This window comes from Sabethes cyaneus, chromosome 2 (assembly GCF_943734655.1).
Source record: "Sabethes cyaneus chromosome 2, idSabCyanKW18_F2, whole genome shotgun sequence".
In the NCBI taxonomy this organism is placed as follows: domain Eukaryota; kingdom Metazoa; phylum Arthropoda; class Insecta; order Diptera; family Culicidae; genus Sabethes; species Sabethes cyaneus.
The window spans coordinates 33,025,464-33,048,425 of record NC_071354.1 but is presented as its reverse complement, the minus strand read 5'-3'; the positions used below and the strand labels follow the sequence as shown (position 1 = coordinate 33,048,425).

Below are 22,962 nucleotides of genomic sequence, written 5' to 3'. Positions count from 1 at the left end.
TTATGTTCCTCTATCGCGTCGAAAACGGAAGACTGCATGACAGCTTCGCTTATAGGCGTCCAATTGCGTAATTTCAAGCGAGCGGCAACTGTCACTTGACTTTAAAGGAAGGTGTGCTTACACGTCTAACACTACTTAAGCTAATTTGAGAGTAATTAAGCTACGAATCATAACAAGTACATAATCCACAAATCGTTACAACAGGTTGAACATACGGACGAGTCGCCACTGCCGAGGATTACCCTGAAACTTTTTGACAATGCAGTTATTAAATGACCTCGAGCTGACCGACGACATTCTCTTGCTCTCCCAATGGCAATGTGATTTGCAGAGATTGCTACAACTTCAGGTCTTTGCGACCATAGTCAACGTAGCAAAGACCAAGTCAGTGGGAGTGAACAGTAACAATTCTTCCAATTTCACAGTAGAAGTTGAGGAGGTGGAAGATTTTGGTAGCCAGACAACCCCAGATGGTGGTACCAAGACCGAAATAAACAGACAAATCAGGATAACTAGCGGCGATTTTGTGGAATGTTTGTTGTTCAAATCAAATCACTTTACCAACTCAAACGCGGATTTTCAATTCTAACGTGAAATCCGGTCTATTGCCTGCGAGACGTGGTGCGTATCTATCAGCGTAGACAACTGAAGGTCTTCGTTAATCGTTGCCTGAAAACATTATTAGGGCTTGGTGGCCTAACACTCGATCGTCGATATCACCAGCGTCAGATAGAAACAGAGATTTGGAAACGTAGGTAGAGGTGGATCTGACATATTTTGAGAAGAGAATCAAACGAAATCTGCAGGAAACCTGGACTCAACTGTAATCCACAGGGAGAGCAGAAAAGGCAAACCTAGAGGTTAATTGTGGACACAGTTGGGAAAGCAGACTTTTTGGTTTTGTCGAATCAGCGGACATGGCCACTCAAGTAATTAAGCAATCAGCAAGCATCAAATTTTTTTCCTGATTTTGGGTAAAAATTCCTGGGTTTTTCCCAGTTTTTCCTGGTGAAAAAAATTTCTGGTCTTTTCCTGGTTGAGTTCCCACCCTGTATTATATTTTAGGATGTCCGTTGATCGAAGATGGCGCGAGTATCGAAAAGTTGAAAACTTTTGGGTACCGGTATTACCGGTACTGATGTTCCCAGTATCGAAATACCGGCTTTCGAAAAATACTGTCGGCACTCCTAACCCTATGCCGTGCAAATGGTCATAGATCGAGAACAAAAAGCAACCTGAATGGCGACGTTTTCGTTGAAATTGAGATTGGTTAAAATCTCTAGGCAGTAGGTGGCCAACAGCTACTAGCCACCGTCAATATTGAACCAGCAGCATCAATTGAAGAGGCTAAGAAACTGAAACGGTTGAATACAGACCACCTCCTCGCGTTTCGCCTGTCCATCCTGAATCGTGATCGTTACAATAAAAGCTGAATCCATTATCAAACGTCCGCGATTAGTAAAACTGAGAATACGGTCATATTTCTGCCTAAAATACAGCGTTTAGCTACAGCCCATCAAACTCGATCGGAGTCCTCTGACAGTCTGATAGTAGATGCGTTGCATTTTTCGGTATCGTCGGATTGACATTATTTTTTATTTCGATTTTAAAATATTTATATTTCTTTGCTTCTTTATTGAAATCTAAAGTAAGAATTCCTTTCCACTGTACTCGGTCCTGAGCTACCTGTCGCCAATTCGGTGACCGTCTCGACACACGCATACGTCAGTACTGGCCCAGTTGGCTTGAATCTGGTCGAGTCATCATCTAGCACTCCATCTAGGGTTCCTCTATTCCTGGTGCCGGTGGAGTTCTTGAAGAGAACGGATTGCTCCGCACAGTCGTCCGGCATTCTTGCGACGTGGCCGAGATGCTATTGCTGCCGAAAAGAGACTTCACCGTCGTAAGCAACTCCTGTTGGGTGCAACGTCAAGGAGAAACCCTGATTATCGGAGGAGGCTACGCGTTGGAAACAACATTCCGATATACTATCTAAAGGTGAGCAAGACACAGCTGTCAACAGAAACCGGGTAGCTGTGGATCTTGGAAACTGTACGCCGTCTTCAGTTAAACGAAATTTGAGCCAATTGTGGTAACAATCAACTAGGAGCTGCCAGTTTCAAAATCGACCAAAATAAGAGAAGAGGTAACGCGAGATGAGTTTTCTTTGTGACAATGCTCCATCACATACCCAAAACCGGTCTACCCGAGGCGGTGAAACTTTTTTGTTATCGGTATATTAGCTTTCTGGGAAAATGTCCAAACGTTAAAGTTTTTCTAACAGATGCTAAAAGCCCAGAGAATTTGCGTGATTAATTTTTTGTGTGGCTGATAAACATGGAATGTTTCCGGAACCCATACAACGACTTGGCGGAACAAAATGGACTATTCATATGCTAGCTCATATCTATCGCACCTTGGTGTCAAATCAATATGCAATTTTTTTTATGAGGTAGAGAGCCTCAATACTATTAATATTTAATAACTATATTGATAAGAATTAGTGATAATGATCCCCCCAGGATATTGACAACAGAGGGTAATCCCAAAATAGAAGTGGGCTTAGGAAATAATTCCGCACCCTATTTTATGATACAAAAACCATGTTTTTTCAACTCCATAAAACATATTACATTTTCTAATACGGTAAATTTTTATACTATTGTTTCTCATGCCACCCATTTAATTTTCGAGCGAAGGAATATTGAGTGAATTGTGAGATCATTGTCCTACCTTAACCCCACCGAACATAGCAGCAATCGTCACCGACCGTTAGTGGGTTTATTAGAGGCAACAAATTTTACATTCATCAAAAAGATATTGAAACTAGCTATAGATATAAGCTTCACTTACAAACCATTGAGGTCAGAATTTTTGATTTTTCAAATTCACCTTGAAAAAACCCACACGTTACCTTCCGTCCGGAAAAGGCCCACTCACCTTCCAAACTGCTCTGCTATTTTATTCCTCTTGATGGGCCGTCGAATCTTGCCACAATCGGCATTTCTCCTCTTCATTATCCGCGGCGTTGAGACAGCAGCTGCTTTCTCGCCGTGATTCCGTTTTTTCTTCTACCTTTTCTTTTTCTTCTTCTTGTTTTTCTTCAGCTATTCAGTTGTTCCAACCAAACACAACACACTTGGAGTGAATGAGAACGGCAGGCAGCGCAAACTACAGCTGCTGCGAAGAGACGAAACGAGTGCTCCCGACCCTTTCCTTCCGGAGGAAATGGAACACACTCACGTAAACACGCACACACACTCGCGCACGCAGGCCAAAGGGAAGTGCAAAATTATTTCCAAATTTGCAGGATATGCTGCGGTTTTGACAGCGCTGAAGACTCGAAATATTCGGTGGAATCTTGCTGAAACCAGCAGAGAAGGAAAACTATTTTTCCTTGTTTTCGCCTTCCGATTTTCGCGTGTTAAATTTAGAACGGCTCTTCTTGATGGTTGAGTTTTTCCTGTATTATTTGCTCTTCTTCGCAGCACCCACTCGTTTATTCCCCTCTGACAACAGCAGCAGGGTGACGAATAGAAAATTACTTCTTTTTTAGCCTCGTGAAAACACTCTCACTGACGACGGTGATGGTTTTCCTGGCACTTTTCTTCTTTTCCACTTCTGGATGATGGTTGACCAGTTGGCAGCAAAGCGATACCCTTCACCGGAGGGGGGGCTCACGAAAAAGCCTGAAATTCTCTCACTCCCGAATGGTTCGATCTGTTTCGGAGCGTTTAGAAAATACGGTAAGTAAAATCTTTCTTCGGGAAACGGAATATTTTCTCTTTCGATTCGAGGGAATCGATCAGCACTTAATATTAACAACAATCTCGGGCACCCGGGTGCAATTGTCAAGATTTTTCACACACTGCAATCTGCTTTTTTCGCACTCAAACATTCGTCGCTTCCATTCACATCACTCGGGGCAGCACATCTTGCCTCCTGCGCTAATTCCGCCTGCACTCGCACCGTTGGTCACACTCCGATACCGAGTTCGTCAAGAATTCACCCCGTATCAGCAGAATAATTTGTTTTCTTCCTTCGCGACACTTCGATGGCTGATGGTGATGTTCTCGTCTTTCCGTTCCGTCCAATTTATATCTTCAAATCTTCGACCGTCCGCGGCGAATCGCGTTTCGTCCGTGTGTCCGCTTTCTACCTTCTTCTTCAACTCAACTTGCGTGATGCGATGGTAATCTGAAATTTGATGGAAGCTGGCTCACGGTCTGTTGTATATGGAGAGGTCCGGCAAATGGTGCAATCTTTGCGGTAGTGTTAAACTAAAACTCATTCGTTATTTGCTTTTATGCCTCCTAAGTGAGGTATTTTTTCAAAGATGAGTTGGTAAAATACTTCATTATTAATAGAATAACGAGAATAACAATGAAATCCGTAAATATTTCGAAAATCTTGTTAAATTCCGGAATAAAATCTTCCACATTGCATAAAACATGATGACCTGACGTTAAACTAATCTTGATGGAAAGTTTCGCTGCGATGTTTCACTGCAGCTTTTTATCTGCGATGATGGAAGATGTTTTTGAAAGGTAAACGATATATTTCTGGCTTTTTTCTGGATAGATTACACGCTTAAAAAATTTAACTCAGAAATGAGTGAGTTTCAACTCAAAAATGAATAAAATCCGACTTACTTTTGCAAAAAGTGGGAACAGCCCAAAAATTTGAATAATTTGGCACCGGGTGCTAAATATATTTACTGGTATTGATGAATATATTACGGAAGTTTCCACTTTTTTCAATACAATCTTGAGCTTTGAAGTCCCATTGAGCTTGCTGACGTTTATCGTACGCACACATCGACGCGCGATTTGTTGTTGCTGTTGTTAGATTTTACATTGATTTTACACGTTTGTTTTTGTTTTCCCCCAGTTATACCCCGGTAAAAAAAGCATACGTTTGAGTGATAAACGATAAGTTTTTGTAGCCTTTTGCACTGGGCTTAGCAAGCTCTATAATAGTATGTGGCAAGAATTGTTATGATGAGGTGACACATTTAAAATAGTAAATGTATTTATCACATATTGAATATTTATACAGGAAGTGATTTACCCTGTGGGCTGACCCAAGGGGTCGGTCACTCGGCACAGCCGTTTTTATGTTAGGCGACTTGAAACGAACCGAACTGTGCCGTTGCTGTACCGAAAGTGCCGAACTGCAAGATTTGTTAAATTCGTTAAAATCTGATAGATCTGGCAACCATGCGAGATGATTTTGACAACTGGCAGTGCTCCCATTTCATATGTAAAATTGAACCGGAGGTGTGTAAAGCCCTATAAATGTTATTTTTATAAGGCTTTAGAGGTGTGCCGTTTGATATTTCTGCAGTGCCGGGGCACTATGTGCTGAGTGTCCGACCCCTTGGGGCTGACCTCATAATTGAGTTATATCAAAACATCCCATCAAGAAGACTGGCAACTCTGCCAATAGTTGAGCGACAGTAACAGCAATGATATCTTCCGAGTTAAAGTTGAACTTTCACATACTAATGTGTGTATATTAGAATATGGATGTACACAAACACGTATGCAATGCATAGCCACGCTCGCACACATCTTTTCCCACCAATACATGTACACACAGCTTCAACTTTTGTCGGGAGGGGTGCGCTGTTGCTTCTGTTGCTCGTCATTTGTATGGGCGCGAGGAAGAGATGCCAGTCTTCTTGATGGAATGGTTATATTTAATCATAATTTGTGTAAGTATTACTCACACGGAGAAAAATGTGGCTAGTTTAAAACAACCATAAATTTGGTTGAAGCCCAAACTAAATTTTTGATTACGTTAACATCGGAATTTGTTTAAATTAAATTCACTAATCTAGTTGAAAGAAACGACTTTTCCACATTATTTCAACTTTATTAACTCGCATTGTTTCAAATTAAGTATCAGTTGATCCAAACTAGAAGTTTGCTTTTTTCAACCATAATCTTGTTTATTTCAACCAAAATTTAGGTTGCAAAATACAGGTAATGTTACCTGAATTCAAATTGAGGTGTTAGTTTAAATCAACCTAAACCGTTGGCATAAATAAACTAAATTTATGGTTACGCAAATACCAACCTTAAAAATAGTTCAAAACTTGTTCTTAGTTTGCGTTTACAAATGCGGCTACCCAGGTAACCAATAAGCATTTCCAATGCGATTTAAATGCAAGCCAATAAGCATTTAAGTTGCTTTAAATGCTACTTAAATGCTATTTTGGCAAAATATGCGGCTACTTTACAGCTAGCCCTCTTATAGTGCTGACCCTCTTATAGTGCTGATATAGTGCTTATGCTTATTTGCAGCTAGTTAGCAACAAGAAGAATTTAAAAAGAATTGTGGATGCCAATTTACAACAGTTATGCAGTCAAAAAGCTGATAAACAACAACCTGCAGTATAAAACGCCAGGGTTGCTAATAAACGACTGATTTACTGCTTATTTTAATGCTTCTTCACGGAGCGAAAAAGCTCCAGTTTGTTTCAAACAAAATGATTGTTGCTTTAAGCCTCAATAAAATATTTTTATAACAACCTGAAAATATTGTTGTTTCAAAACGAGATTCTGAGTGAATCAAGAAAATAACAGTTTTGAATTAAATATAAAGTATTTTCAAATTTGAAGTTAAGATTGATATAACAATAAATATTTTCATTTCAATCATATATTTCAGTTTGAAACAAAACGAAATTTTTGTTTGTGCGTAAAACAACCATAAATATGGTTGAAACTACATTTTTATTCTCCGTGTTGGTTACCTGGGTAGTTTAAAACAACCAAAAATTTGGTTGGAGCCAAACTAAAGTTTAGATTACGTTAACATCGAAATTTGTTTGCATTAAATCCAGAAATCTAGTTGAAAGTAACGACTTTTACACATTATTTCAACTTGATTAACACGCATTGTTTCAAATTAAATATCAGTTGATCCAAACTAAAAGTTTATTTATTTTCAACCATAAACATGTTTATTCCAACCAGAATTTCAATTGCTATGATGTCATTATTTTTTGCCGTGTAGGTCGTCGCGTCGCTCGCTTTTTTGCGGTCTGTTCGTCGTCACAAGAGGAAAACTGAAACAATAAACCTCTTGTGGGAAATATGGTTTGTCCTGGGTCGTGTATGAATACGCGGAGGTAGGTTCCGAAATAAGTAACATTCATTAAAGATTATTCATTCCATTTTCTAACGTTTTCTTACATGATTTGCCATAGGACTTTTCGGTGTCATGCAGATGGATTTATATTCCGTCATGGAACGATATATCAATCACGTCTTCATCACTACTCCCCGCTGGAATCCTGGTGTTCCTGCGACTTTATCCTATATGCCGTCACCGATAAAAAACCCCAGCACTCCCTGTAGTCCGCATCCGGACTGGAGCTTCTACACCACTCCACAATCGGATTCTGGGAATCCGAACTGTAGCAAGTTGGTTTCATTGTACCGAATTGACGACGATAAATGCGATCCACTGTGGGTTCTGGACGTACTCTCAATGTGCTTGACCTTCGACCTCCACACCGACAAGGCGCTGTTGACGTACGTTCTGCTACCGGATCAAGTCAGGCAGGACTCGTTGGATATGAATCTGGTGGTGGACATCCAGGACGGTCAGTGTAACGATGCTTTTGCCTACGTGGCCGACGTTCTTTTCTGCATCATCGTTTTTAGTTTGTGTGAGTTCAAAAGCCAGAATATTATCAACTATTCATACAAATTCAAAATCCTTTCGTCAGCAATTGAACTATTTGGACTTGAACTTCCATTGATCGGATGGAATATTTCGAATTTCCCTTTCGCCAGTTCATCCTGATGGTAATCGAATGTTTTTTTTTATCATCCAATGTCTAGTTTTACGGCGTTCGAAGTCCCAGTGCCGGTACTAGAAAAAGAATCTTGCGAGGTTTTGGCCTGGTAAAACATTTAAACTGATCGGAAGCCGAGACAAGGGTGGTCATTCGTCTACTTTCGAGGTGGCAAAAACAACAATTCAGTTTCAGTTTATCTCTTTGGTCCAGCAGAACGGCGTTAATTGATGGGATCTGGCGAAATCGTAACAATCTGGCTGGTGAGAAGAACTCGTACAAGCTGGCGTACCCGAATGATTTCAAGGTGGACCGAAAGCCGAAGCAGTCGATTTGGGTCATCAGCGACAGTAGCTGACATAAATTTAAAACTAGTGATAATTTATAACTTTTTATTTTCATGAAATTGCCTCGTCTTCCGAAAATACAGTTATAAGATATTGCTGATGCAGTTGAACACCGTAGTAATCGACCTGCGATAATCGATTTTATTCTTGTTCTGTGTGTCGCAATTAAGTCGAAAGCGGTGAGCTGTAATCGCACAGTGATATAGCACACAACTTGCGACGTACAGAACAACAATAAAACCGAATGGTAGACTCGGTTTTGAACTGCAACGGCAATGCGTATGTATGTTTAAAACCGCAAAAATTGTTTCAATAAATTTCTTGGTTGTTGCAAACAACATTTTTGGTTACATTTAACGTTCATTTCAGGTTTATTTCAAAAAATAATATTAGTTTGTTTCAAACGTTTCAATGTTTGACTTGACAGATTTAATCAGTTTGTTTTAAACTAAAATCTGTTTAGATCAAACTATAAAGTTTGGTTGATATTACCTAAAAGATATCAACTGTCAAAACCAAACAACCAAGATTCTGGTTATTTCAAGCAAATATTTGTTGAATTGAAGTTAATTCCTAAAGCAAAAACAACCTAATATTTTAGTTAATTTCAAGCATCGCGGTTTGTCAAAGTAATCAAGTATATATTTACGCAAATTTCAATGTGAAAAGCTGGTTGAAGCAACCTAAAATATGGTTGTTTTTGCCATACATTTTTCTCCGTGCTAGAGCTTGCTAAGCCCAGTGCAAAAGGCTACAAAAACTTATCGTTTATCACTCAAACGTATATTTTTAAACCGGGGTATAACTGGGGGAAAACAAAAACAAACGTGTAAAATCAATGTAAAATCTAACAACAGCAACAAAAATTGCGCGTCGATGTGTGCGTACGATAAAACGTCAGCAAGCTCAATAAAGCTGAAAAACGAAATATTTTCTCGGGAAGTACAATACTTCACCCGGAAATTTGCCTCAGTGTAAATATTGTGAATTAAATTTCATCGCATGTTCGTTTTTTTAACGTTTCGCTGTCATTTCGTTCTTTCGTTCGCTTTTGCTTCGCATTCTCTCCAAAGGACTGTTGTTGCTTTGTCACCTTTCTTTTCTTTCTTTTCTCTTCACATTCTGCAGCAGCTGGATCGACATCGTGTTCGTTTCTGAAGCAGACGTTTTTCCTGGTAAATCCATAAGAAAATTGTACGAACAATGGCTTTTGGAGACGTTAAGACACCCAAGGGACTGGAAGAACTGAATAACTTCCTGGCCGATCACAGTTACATCGAGGGGTGAGTGTAAATTTGTTTAATGTTACGCAAATTAAACATTGAGGTTAGGCTCATTGTACCGATCCGATCAGATCACCGTCACCGATAGTAAATTATTGTTGACACGTACGAGCTTGAATGTGAAAAATGAAATTTTAATTCCTAATACCTGCTTCAAAACGTTGCAGTTTTTTCAAATTGGTTTAAATAACAATTTATAATCTCTCCTTTCGTAGGTATGTTCCATCGAAAGCCGATTTGTCAGTGTTCGATGCACTGGGAAAAGCTCCGGCAGGAAACAATGTCCATGCTCAGCGCTGGTACCGTCACATTGCTTCGTTCAGTGCCCAGGAGCGCGCTGCATGGGGTGGTCAGGCACTTCCGCAGGTCGCTGGTGCTAAGCCAACGGTGACTGCCGCAGCTCCAGCTGCTGCTGCAGCTGCCGCCGACGACGACGATGACGATGTCGACCTGTTCGGATCGGAAGATGAGGAAGAAACTGCCGAAGCAGCAAGGTTGAAGGAGGAACGTTTGGCCGCTTACAACGCGAAGAAATCCAAGAAACCGGCCCTGATCGCTAAGAGCTCCATCATTCTCGACGTAAAACCCTGGGACGATGAAACTGACATGGCAGTGATGGAATCGTCGGTGCGCAGTATCGAGATGGATGGTCTTCTGTGGGGAGCTGCCAAGCTGGTCCCAGTTGGATACGGTATCAAGAAGCTGCAGATCTGCTGCGTCATCGAGGATGATAAGGTTTCCGTGGACGAACTGCAGGAGAAGATCCAGGACTTCGAGGACTTTGTACAGTCGGTTGATATTGCCGCCTTCAATAAGATCTAAGTTTAAAATGGGCTTCGAAACAGTTTCGTTCGTTGATTTGCCGTAACAGCCAGTTGCAATTTTAAATTCTCCGTTTTTACTAACGCCAATAAAGACTCATTGTAACCTTATGTTCAGCTTCTATTTGTTAGTTTTGAAGTTGATCGTCTCGTGTTGTTTGAAACCTTGTTCAATGTCAAGCATTTCTATTGAAGCTTCAGAAAACCAATAAGTTCGTTGGTTCACACCTTCAATAGTGATGTTACATACAGGACAGTTCATTCTCCAGTCGCTGCGTGATTCGGAAGAATTCGAGAGTACCGATCCCGTAAAAACGTTGAAAGCGCCCAGTCCTGACGATATTCCGAACAAGGCACTCAAAGCGGCGATCCAAGCATATCCTGATATATTTAGAGAGACACTTCAGAGCTGCCTAGAAGTATGCGAATTTCGAGACAATCGGAAAATCCAAAGATTGGTACTGCTACCGAAGCCGGGGAAACCACCAGGTCGTACAGGTCAATTTACCTACTGGACACGTTAGGCAAATTACTAGAACGGGTAATCCTAAACAGGCTAACGCCTGTGGCGGAGATTGATGTCGAGCTGGCAAGGACGCAGTTTGGCTTATGTAAGGAGAAGTCTATGTAGACGCCCTTCAGTCCGTCATAGAGAGGGTCGAGATGCCTATGAGACAGAAGAGGCGTGGCAACAGGTATTGTGCCGATGTCAAAAACGCCTTTAATAGCGCTAGCTGGGCTGTAATCGCGCTAGCGCTGCATAGGAAGAGGGTACCGGACCCTCTGTGCAAGTTGTGAGCTACTTCGAGAACCGGACGCTAGTGTACGACACGGCTGATGGACGGACGGATGCACGGATTGTCGGTCCCACACTCTGGAATGCCATGTACGATGGGGTATTGAAGCTCGAGCTGGCCACTGGGGTCGAGATCACAGGCCTCGCCGATGATATCGTCCTAACCGTGGTAGACGAGTTTCTAGCAGAAGTGGAAATGCTGGCATCAGACGCCATAAGCTAAATAGAGGGCTGGATGGCTGGCGTCAATCTACGATTAGCCCACCATAAGACGGAAGCGGAGATGATAAGTAACCGCAAGGCGGCCTTAGAGACCAAAATTATCATTGGAAGACAAGTGATTGTCTCCAACCGTAGGGTGGAGTACCTAGGTGTTATGGCAGACAACTGGCTGAACTTTCCCAGCCACGTGAATTATGCTTGTGATAAAGCGTCAACAGCGGTTACTGCGCTGTCCAAGATTATCCTGAACGGCTATGGACCTGCCAGCAATAAGAGACGCCTAAGAGCCAACGTTACCATGTCAGTGCTGAGGTACGGCGCCCGGCTTTGGATAATAAGCGCAATCAGGCATGTCTGAACAAAGTGTTCAGGCTAATGGCATTGTGCGTAGCGTGCGGCTGTCGTATCATATCGTTGGATGCGATCGGGGTTATTGCAGTCATGATTCCCATATGCATAATTCTAGGTGAGGACATCGAGTGCCTTATGCAGAGAAACGTCAGGGACGCTCGGGACAGACTTAGGCTGGACTCTACTAGGCGGTGGTAGGCGAAATAGGACCGCGCTGAACACGGCAGGTGAACCCATAGGCTGATCCATAACATTTCGTCTTGGATCGGTAGAAGACATGGAGAGGTAAACTTTTTCCTTACCCAATTTTTATCAGGTCATGGATGTTTTAGGAAGTATCTACCTACGCGTGGACGGGTAGGGTCGCCCTTTTATTCCGTTTGTACGGAAGCCAAGGAAACGGTGGAGCATGTGATGTTGATACTTGCGGTCGTTGGAGAAGACACCAACGCCGACAGCATCGTGCAGAGAATGTGCGCGGAGCAGCCCAGAGGATTCACCATATCCTCAGTCGACTTTTTTCTACCGCAGTTGCCCGCCTTCTTGGCTGAGCTAGCAGCGGCAGCCACCGGCGGTCTAACTGGAGTGTTGGACTATGGTGGAGTCGACTTATTCTTAGGTAGTGCCCCCTTTTCGAGCTGTGCCCCCGATTTCGGCGGGGTTTGAATCTACATCACGGCATAGGTCCTGGAAATAGGATTTCTTGCTACGCCTAATCTCTTTGTTGAGCTCTAAGCTTAGCAACACGCACTTCGACATCCGCATCGCTTCGGGCCTTTTCGCGCTGTAGCATCTGGAGTAAAGGAGACCGATGGCCTCGTTCCACCAGTAGACAGAGCGGCGACCGTTCGTTGGCTTCCCGGTGCTAGGCTAGAGCCAGCAGCGTCAGCCACCTGCAACCCAACTGGCGAATTGGATTTCGGTGGAGACAACTTCTTGGATCTGCCCACGCTTCGGAGGGCTTCCCTTCTTGGGCAGTACTCCCTGATTTTGACAGGTCGTCCTTTTTGGGTCTGTCTCCCCGATTCCGGGGGGCTTCCCTTTTTCATCGAAAGGGACGAACGTTTCGAAGGGGAAGGCCCGAGGAGGTCTGGTTGAGCCTGGTCCCCGCTCTTCGACGCCAGAACCGATGAGTCCCTACTTCGTTCATGAGCGCCGTAGATAGAGTACCCGTCAGGACCCTAGAAGCTCGATCCACAGCATCGTACCAACCAAGGTACGTCACACTCTCTCCCTCTCTACAGCTACATGTATTCCTGTATTGGGCCCCAACAGTTCCAGTCGGCCGCACTGTTCAATTCAGGCATGATCGTATATAAATATAAGTATTAAAATGATGAGTAATTCTTGCTGAAACGGGGCCACTACTGACACGAAGTGTTGGTACTTTTGTGCTTAATTGGTTGATAATGCACAGTGGTCCAGCAGCGAAAATTAAGTGGAAAGTTTTTTGTGGTTCAAAATTACTCCCTACAATGTTCAGCAAAGTTGTTCAACTCTAAAAGACAATTAACGTGAAATCAACGGCTAAGTTCCAGTTTGGCTTGTAAACTTACTTACTTACTTTAGTGGCAACGGTCCGTTACCGATCCTGCGCCGAACGAATTATAGTCCTCCAGTACCGTCGGTCCTGGGCTGCCGTTCTCCAATCCCCACGAACACCAGCTGAACGTGCATCGTCTTCGACAGCACACACCCACCGGGTGCGGGGTCTGCCTCGGAGTCTACGGCCTCTTCCTGGTTCTCTGCTGAAAATAGTTTTGGCTACTCTTTCATCGGGCATTCTGGCCACGTGTCCAGCCCACCGCAGCCTGCCACATTGCACTACCTTCACTATATCAGCATATTTGTATACTTGGTACAGCTCGTGATTCATGCGTCTGCGCCACACTCCATTTTCCATTTTGCCACCAAGTATAGATCGCAGAATTTTACGCTCAAAAACCCCAAGCACTCGCCGATCAGCTTCCTTTAGCGTCCATGATTCGTGTCCGTAAAGGGCCACCGGGAGGATTAGTGTTCTGTAGAGCGCCAGTTTTGTGCGAATTTGCAAACTACGGGACTTCAGCTGGCTACGTAATCCGTAGAAAGCCCGATTCGCGGCTGCAACTCGTCGTTTCACTTCGCGGCTTACATCGTTGTCACATGTCACGAGTGTACCAAGGTATATAAATTCCTCCACTACTTCATATCGTTCCCCATCTAACTCCACCTCGGCACCAACACCACTTGAGCTCCCACGTTCCCTACCAGCAACCATGTACTTCGTTTTGGCGGTATTAATGGTAAGTCCCAATCTCGCTGCTTCCCTTTTAAAGGGCCTAAAGGCCTCTTCTACTGCTCTACGGTTGATTCCGATGATATCGACGTCATCCGCAAAACCAAGAAGCATGTGAGATTTCGTGATGATAGTTCCATTCCTTTCCACGTTTGCTCTTCGTAATGCACCTTCCAAGGCAATGTTGAATAGCAGGTTAGAGAGTGCGTCCCCTTGCTTCAGTCCATCCAACGTCACGAAAGCAGCTGAGGTCTCACCCGCTATTCTAACGCATGATTTGGATCCATCCAGCGTCGCACGAATCAGCGTAACTAGTTTCGTCGGAAAACCATGTTCTAGCATTATCTGCCACAGCTCATTTCGTTTAACTGAATCGTACGCCGCTTTAAAATCCACAAACAGATGGTGTGTCTGCAAGTTGTACTCCCGGAACTTGTCTAGCAACTGGCGCAGGGTAAACATCTGATCCGTCGTGGAGCGACCCTCACGAAAACCCGCTTGGTACTCGCCGACGAAGGACTCCGCTAACGGTCTCAGTCTGCAGAACAGGATACGGGAAAGCACCTTGTAGGCAGAATTGAGCAATGTAATTCCTCGATAGTTTTTACACTCCATTCGATGTCCCTTTTTGAAAATTGGGCAAATGAGGCCATCCAACCACTCCTCCGGCATTTGTTCTTCCTCCCAGATCCTGACAATGATCCGGTGGATTGCTTCGTACAGCCGCTCGCTCCCCGCTTTTAGAAGTTCAGCCGGGATACCGTCCTTCCCAGCAGCCTTACCGTTTTTCAGCTCACTGATTGCCTTCTTAACCTCCTCCTGTGTTGGTGGCTCCACAGCTTGACCATCACTTACAATTTCTATCCTGTCCCTGCTGATCTCCTCATTTACCTCTCCATTCAATAGTGTCTGGAAGTGCTCCTTCCATCTGGCTGCTACCGCCGTTTTGTCGGTAAGCAGGTTGCCAGCACTATCATTGCACATCACAGGCATGGCAAAATTCCTGCTTCTCATCGTTTTATAGAAACTCTGTGTGTCGTTGCTGGCGTATCGCTCCTCTGCGCCGGCAAGCACGTGCTCCTCGTACTCGCGTTTCTTTAGACGATGGATTCTTTTTTCCGCAGCTCTAGTCTCTCTGTATCTCTCTCTGTTTTGATGCGTTGCCGCAGTGAGCATGCGACTCCTGGCCTGGTTCTTTTCGTCTGTCACTCTCTGGCATTCGGCATCAAACCAGCTGTTACGCTGTCTTCCACGCGTCGTGCCTACCACCTCTCTCGCTGTTGTTTGGATGGCACCATGGATGTTCCTCCACAGCCCATTTATATCTTCTTCTTCTACCTGCTGTTCTGCGATTCGCTGGTCAAGCTTCCTGGCGTACTCCACTGCAACGCCGTCTGCCGTTAACCGCTGGATGTTGAAACGCAGCTGTAGTAGATAAGACATGAATTGGTATAAAGTCGATATAATTAAGTTGCAATATGAATAACCACAAATTAGAGTGTAGAATTAAACTGCTCGAAAAGTGTGCTGACAGCACGGTTCGAGTGGTCGCGCAATATCAGTGCGCTAAGTTCTGAGTCAGACTGAGATAGCGCGACATCGGAAAATGATTGATAGTTCGTCGAGTAAGCGAGCGAGAGATATGCGAACCGAAGAGAATCGAATACTCGGTCTCAAATACAAATAACGAGAGAGTCTGTTGATTATATTAGCCGACGTAACTCGTGTTTACAAGTTGCTCCTGAAGTCGAAGAGCAAAAAGCACGACATTGGCACGGTTGGTAGGATGCTGCACCTCGGTAAGTTAATATCAAATTGTGAAACCAAGACGGCGAAAACAAAGGGCATCCATAATGGGCGGCAAAGCCCAACAGAAGGTCCAATCTATTAGTGGACAATAGCAAATACGGAAATTCATTTATACGCAATAAGCAGGTGTATGAGAAAGAGCATAAAAAAAAAGAAAAATGGCGTCAAAAATATGATTGGGTTTTGTGTACAAATCTGGAAAAAAAAATTAAACAGCAAGCTAAAACAAGGAAAAAAAATATATAGAATGAATCAGCAAGAAAAAAATGATGCATTCAGCTGAGATAAAAAGAATTGTTGGTACGTATAGTAAAAAAAAAGGTAAATATGATTGGATATTGTGAAAAAAATGGAGGCAAAGAAAAAAGAGATGGCACGCAAAAAAAACAATGAATGAGCAAAAAAAGACGGTACAAAAAAAAATTGGTTGGTACGCATAGTGAAAAAAAAATGGTAAATACGATTGTATATTGTAAAAAATGGAGGCAAAGAAAACAAAACGATGGCATGCAGAACAAAAACAATGAATGAGCAAGCAAAAAAAAGATGGTACAAAAAAATGGTACGTATAAAAAAAAAATGTAAAGATGGTACAAACAAAATTGTTGGTACGTATAGTGAAAAAATGGTAAATACGATTGAATATTGTAAAAAAAAATGGAGGCAAAGAAAACAAAGAGATGGCATGCAAAAAACACAATGAATGAGCAAGCAGAAAAAAGATGGTACAAAAAAAATTTGTAGGCACGTATAGTAAAAAAAAAGAATAAGTGGCTAAACGGTGAGATGAAAAAAATGGCATTTAATAAAAAAAAATGAATAAACAACAAAACCAAATAAGTAACAAAAATTAAATTCAGTTGAAAAAAAGGTCAGAGATTGTTAATAAATGAAGGCATAGTAAAATGAATAAACAAGAAAAAAGTTGGCAATCAGTAAACAAAAAGGTAAAATGAATGAGCAAGGAAAAAAAGATGGCATTCAGTTCGCGGGTGCATATAGCAACAACCGCAGTTTGTTTCAAGATACGAAGCTGGTCTAGCAGCTCTCGAGTCTCGGCGCTGAGGGGCTTGCTAGATGGTGTCAGTGGGATCGTTGCGATGGACCCATAATTGTTCTGTACAAAAATTCGTGTGCATGTATAGCCAAAAAAAAAAGTTTAAATATGAAAAATAATGTGCAAGGAAAGACCACAAGTAAAGTGAAAAGGTCAGAAGAAATGACGTCTAGTGATTTCTATTTTGACAGTTATAACGGTTGTTAACATACAATTTGATACGTTCATGACATACGACTCGAAAGATCCGTATATGGAAAAGTGGAATTGAGATGACAATATGTTTGCACTTTCAATGCAATTTTGGAATAGGCTTAACCAATACAACGGTGGTTTCTTGGCAATCGGTTAGTTGTATTTGGCAAGGCAGTATCGTTCGTGTTTGGAACGTTTCTCAATTAGCAACGATTCACATGAAATGAAGAATACAGAGTTCAATATAGGGAACAGAAGGCTCGCATATACACAGAATATGATAATACTATTTCGCCATCTGTTACCTCAAAGGAAATACTATTAAATTACCCATAAATGTACAATGAATCTAGGGGTATACTGTTGATGGATGTTGCTTCCAAACGATGCCAATATTATAGTGATGTTAGGGTGATGACACATACACAAACTAATACAGCCTGAATTCGTTAATTGAGTCACGACTGCACGAAAAATCGAATTAACGAGCTCTCAATGAGCGAATCATTGCTGTACCTACCATCATCTTCCATAGAAGGTGTAATAAGCCTAGTAAGACACTTGACAGTGTGTCCAGTCTTTATATAGGTAGACTTCGCGTGAAGGCACGACAGGAATGCATTGAATCTGTGTCTTTTTCTGCTGCGAACGGATCATTTGTTCACTAAATTGATAGTTCGACAAATTTGGTAAATTAGTATCTATACCTATAAAGAAGGATTTCTGTCTGTCTGTCTGTCTGTCTGTCTGTCTGTCTGTCTGTCCTGTGTTCCTTATAGAATCAAAAACTACTGAACCAATCGGCGTGAAAATTTGCATGTAGAGGTTTTTGGGGCCAGGAAAGGTTTTAGTGATGGTTAGAGACCCCTCCCCCCACTAAGAGGGGGGGCTCCCATACAAATGAAAAACAAATTTCTGCATAACTCGAGAACTAATCAAGCAAATAGAACCAAATTTGGCATGTGGGTGTTTTCGGTGACAAGAATTTATTCTAGGGTAATTTGAGACCCCTCCCCTCTTTATAAGGGGAATTATAACTCCTCTCCCCTTTAAGAGGGGGGGTTTCCATACAAATTTCCTCATAACTCGAGAACTAATCAAGCAAATGGAACCAAATTTGGCATGTGAAAGTTTTCGAGGGCAAGAAAATTTTCCATGTTGAATTAGGACCCCTCCTCACTTTAAGAGGGGGGGCTCCTGTACAAATGAAATACCAATTTCCTCATAACTCGAGAACTAATCAAGCAAATGGAACCAAATTTGGCATGTGTGTGTTCTTGGAGACAAAATTTTTTTCTATGATGAATTGGGACCCCTCCCCACCTTAAGTAGCGGGGGGGGGGGGGCTCCTATACAAACGAAATACAAATTTCCTTATAACTCGAGAGCTAATCCAGCAAATGGAACCAAATTTGGCATGTAGGTGTTTTTGGAGGCAAGAATTTTTTCTATGATGAATAAGAACCTCTCCCCACTTTAGGAGGGGGGGCTCCTATACAAATGAAATACAAATTTCCTCATAACTCGAGAACTAATCAAGCAAATAGAACCAAATTTGGCATGTGGGTGTTTTCGGTGACAAGAATTTATTCTATGGTAAATTGAGACCCCTCCCTCTTTATAAGGGGAATTGTAACTCCTCTCCCCTTTAAGAGGGGGGGCTTCCATACAAATTTCCTCATAACTCGAGAACTAATCAAGCAAATGGAACCAAATTTGGCATGTGAGGGTTTTCGAGAGCAAGAAAATTTTCTATGGTGAATTAGGACCCCTCCCCACTTTAAGAGGAAAGGCTCCTGTACAAATGAAATACAAATTTCCTCATAACTCGAGAACTAATCAAGCGAATTGAACCAAATTTGGCATATGTGTGTTTTTGGAGACAATTTTTTTTTCAATGATGAATTGGGACCCCTCCCCACTTTAGGAGGGGGGGTCCTATACAAACGAAATACAAATTTCCTCATAACTCGAGAACTAATCCAGCAAATGGAACCAAATTTGGCGTGTAGGTGTTTTTGGAGGCAAGAATTTTTTCTGTGATGAATTAGGACCTCTTCCCACATTAGGAGGGGGGGCTCCCATACAAATGAAATACAAATTTCCCCATAACTCGAGAACTAATCAAGCAAATAGAACCAAATTCGGCATGTGGAGGTTTTTGGAGGCAAAAATATTTTCTACGGTGAATTAGGATCCTTCCACACTTCAAGAGGGGGGGCTTCTACACAAATGAAATACAAATTTCCTCATAATTCGAGAACTAATCAAGCAAATGGAACCATATATGGCATGTGGGTGTTTTTGGAGGCAACCATTTTTCCCATTATGAATTAGGACTTCTTACCTTTTTAGGAGGGGGGGGGGGCTCCCATTCAAACGAAATACAAATTTGCTCATAACTTTAGAACTAATCAAGCAAATGGAACCAAATTTGGCATGTGAGAGTTTTAGATGGCAGAATTTTTTTTCTGTGGTGTATTACGACCCCTTTCCCTTTTAAGAGGGTGGGCTCCCATACAAATGAAATACAAATTTCCTTATAATTTGAGTACTAATCAAGCAAATGGAACCAAATTTAGCATGTAGGAGATTTTTGAGGCTTGAATTTATTTTATGATAGTTAGAGACCTCTCACCCCTGTGGTAGGGGGATATGGACTCTCATACAAATAAAACAGAAATTTTTGCGAAACTCAAAAATTAATCGAACTCGAGAAATTCGAGACTCTTCCATAAAACATTAATCAATAACAAGACCACAAAAACTATCTATAGTAACACTAGATCATTCAGGACGAACCGGTCGCGAGTGTTGCCGGTGACCCGCCGTCGGAAGCGCCGCCCACTGGGGGGCTTGCAAAACTCGAGATAGTGACAAAGATCATCCGAGATTCATGATTTATGTACAACACAGGTTAATTTGTGGCAATACGAAGTTTGTCGGGTCAGCTAGTAATCAATATATATGAAGTAATTTGCGGTTTCGTCACCAACGAGAATGACATTTGCTGAGGATCGCTTATGTAGGAGTGAGAGGGGAGCAAAGAGTGGAGGAGAGGATCCGGGAGTTTGGAATTTGATGTTGTTGATATTACTCCTACTGCAAACAGCCTCAGCGAGGGCCTCAGCTAATGTCAAAAAATCTTTATATGTGTGCGTGGTGGAATACTTCATATAGAATGCCAGTGTCGCTGCAGTGCGCGTGGTAAACATCACACTTGTTCAGATAATGTATTTGCAGTATATATGCATATGTGTGTGTGCCTGAGATTCATCAAAAAGGAATCTCATTGTCAAACTTTGACAACCAGTTTAAAATTTCAAATATGGCTGCCAAGTAATGTGATTGGAAACTTCACTTGCTGCAAATTTCTGAAAAAATCGGTGCAAAAGGGCGCAGTTGTGGGATTCAATTCATCCGGACGAAAAGAAAAAGAACGTTTAAAAACATTTCACTGGCATGAAAACACAGCGATGAGCGCACTGATGACAACACCAACGAGCGCACAGATAAAGAACAGATAAATAACAATGAGCAACTTTGACAATGAAGTTCCCGATTCACAGACTTGATACAGATTGTTAGCATCATGTTTACCACAATGAGTCCTGTAGTAAAACAGCGACACTGGCATTCTATATATATTGATTCTACTGGTAAATTACGATTTACAAACCAAACGTCATGCTATCTTTGTGTAGTTTCGAGGTACCGTGATTCCTTTTCAAGAGCTGTTCATTTGAGCGCTTTTTCTTGGGAACTGGTTCTTTTGAACGGTTAGTGAGCCGTGTGCCCATTCCTGTTTAGTGCCCGAGTGAAATCGTTTACTTCGAATAATTTTGTTTGAATAAATTGGAAGGGATTCTCCCGTTATAAAAGTGCTATAGTTAATATTCTTTCCCGAGTTGAGTCAATACAAATAAATTTAATCTGAAACAGCAGTTATCTATTTTGCAGAGTGGAGAAGGGGGATAATGTAGTAGATAAGACATGAATTGGTATAAAGTCGATATAATTAAGTTGCAATATGAATAACCACAAATTAGAGTGTAGAATTAAACTGCTCGAAAAGTGTGCTGACAGCACGGTTCGAGTGGTCGCGCAATATCAGTGCGCTAAGTTCTGAGTCAGACTGAGATAGCGCGACATCGGAAAATGATTGATAGTTCGTCGAGTAAGCGAGCGAGAGATATGCGAACCGAAGAGAATCGAATACTCGGTCTCAAATACAAATAACGAGAGAGTCTGTTGATTATATTAGCCGACGTAACTCGTGTTTACAAGTTGCTCCTGAAGTCGAAGAGCAAAAAGCACGACAGCAGCGTCCTTTCAGTGCGAGCTTTCGCCGTGTTCGACAGCCTTGCGCGAATCTTACTCACTACGAGATAGTGGTCAGAGTCGATATTTGGTCCACGAAAAGACCGTACATCGATAACATCCGAAAAGTGTCGACCGTCAATCAAGACATGATCGATCTGAGAACTAGAGTCTCCATTTGGATGCCTCCAGGTTTGTTTCCGAATATTCAAACGTGGAAAGTAGGTGCTACAGATGGCCATCCCTCTGGCCGCGGCAAAATTTATGAGCCTCAGACCGTTATCATTGGTCGACAGATGCAGGCTATGTCTTCCAATAACTGGACGGAAGTATTCCTCCCTCCCGATCTGCGCGTTTGCATCTCCGATGATGATTTTCACGTCGTGTTTTGGGCACTCTCCATAGGTCCTCTCAAGCTTGTCGTAAAACTCGTCTTTAGCATCATCGGATTTATCATTTGTCGGTGCGTATAAGTTGATTAGGCTATAGTTGAAGAATTTGCCCTTAATCCTCAACACGCATATACGGTCATCTACGGGCCTCCACCGGATAACTCGTTGCTTTTGTTTTCCCAACACTACGAAACCGACTCCATGTTCAGCTTTCTTACCGCCACTGTAGTAGATGTGGTACTTAAAAGAAGTGCCTGCAATAGGGTCTACTGCACGGAACTCCCTTTCTCCGGAATTTGGCCACCGAACTTCCTGAATAGCAGCGATCTCCACTCCGAGTTGATGCAGCTATCGAGCAAGCAAGCCAGCCCGTGCCGGTTCATGGAGAGTTCGGACATTCCAGGTACCAAGTTTCCAATCGTTATCCCTTAATCGTTTCCTTGTCCCTTGCCGTGTCCTATACCGATTGTTCCGTCCTAAATTTCTTTGTTCGTTGTTCGTGGTAATTGAGTTTTCGGTATACTACCTCACCCGGGTCGCGATACCTACATCCCGCTGATGGGTCTGCCATCTTAGGTATAGCTTGCGGGATACAGCATTTCATATTCAGCCGCCCGTTACGAGACAGACGCTGTGTGAGCCGCCCCTCACCTGGAGAACAGGCGCTCTAGTTCGCACCTCCTAGCTTAGCTGCTTCAGTAAGTACGTGAAGCATTTCCGGGTAAGGCCATCGACCGTCATCATTTGACTTAGATCTGCGTGGAGGCGCCAGGTGGGAGCTTGAGAGAGCCAGAGCTATGTTTGACGCTCCTTCCAGGTAACTCTCTCCATTTCATACCCTTGGCTACTTGGCTTGTAAACACATAACACATAATAACTTTTTGTAGAAAAGAGATTGACGGATAATATCTTCGACAAAGTTGTAACTAAAGATTATATAAGTAACTTCGCCAAAGACATGGTAGTCGAATGTTTTATAGTTTCTATCTCACAGGGCGTTTTATATAAAGACCTCTCAAAAATTACTTTTTCGCTAATTACTTCAAATTTAATGGTTTTATTGCATCATAATGTTTTACAAAGTTGTTTCTCTTATCAAAAGACATATTTTTGTAGAACATTGTATGTTGAAAACTCATATGTATAACCGTGGACCCAGGGGCTCCTATACAAATGAAACACAAATTTGCTCAAGGCTCTAGAACTAATCAAGCAAATGGAACCAAATTTGGCGTGTGGGGTTTTTTTGGAAGCATGAATTGATGTTGAATTTATTTTATG

The 22,962-nt window shown here is 42.3% G+C and overlaps 2 protein-coding genes and 1 pseudogene across 2 annotated transcripts in view; 2 read left to right on the top strand and 1 right to left on the bottom strand.

The window, feature by feature from the left end:
* The window catches only part of LOC128738543 (macoilin), a 41,114-nt gene extending 36,961 nt beyond the window's left edge, over window positions 1-4,153 (bottom strand). The window contains exon 1 of the mRNA XM_053833757.1: window positions 2,941-4,153. Within this exon, the coding sequence (XP_053689732.1) occupies window positions 2,941-3,017 (77 nt within the window). The 5' untranslated portion in view covers window positions 3,018-4,153. The remainder of the gene's footprint in view (window positions 1-2,940) is intronic.
* A 3,101-nt stretch (window positions 4,154-7,254) lies between these two features.
* On the top strand, window positions 7,255-8,168 carry LOC128735248 (protein yellow-like; annotated as a pseudogene).
* A 1,104-nt stretch (window positions 8,169-9,272) lies between these two features.
* On the top strand, window positions 9,273-10,366 carry LOC128734082 (probable elongation factor 1-beta). Its single transcript, XM_053828083.1, has 2 exons — window positions 9,273-9,440; window positions 9,656-10,366. The coding sequence occupies exons 1-2, from the start codon at window positions 9,361-9,363 to the stop codon at window positions 10,260-10,262; spliced, it is 687 nt and encodes a 228-aa protein (XP_053684058.1). The 5' UTR covers window positions 9,273-9,360; the 3' UTR covers window positions 10,263-10,366.
* Window positions 10,367-22,962: the final 12,596 nt, after the last annotated feature.

Excerpts from the sequence above, each read along its gene's own strand:
- LOC128734082 (XM_053828083.1), top strand. The coding sequence starts at position 9,361 with ATGGCTTTTGGAGACGTTAAGACACCCAAGGGACTGGAAGAACTGAAT. Across the intron at positions 9,441-9,655 it reads GATCACAGTTACATCGAGGG|GTATGTTCCATCGAAAGCCG; the intron begins GTGAGTGTAAAT and ends CTCCTTTCGTAG.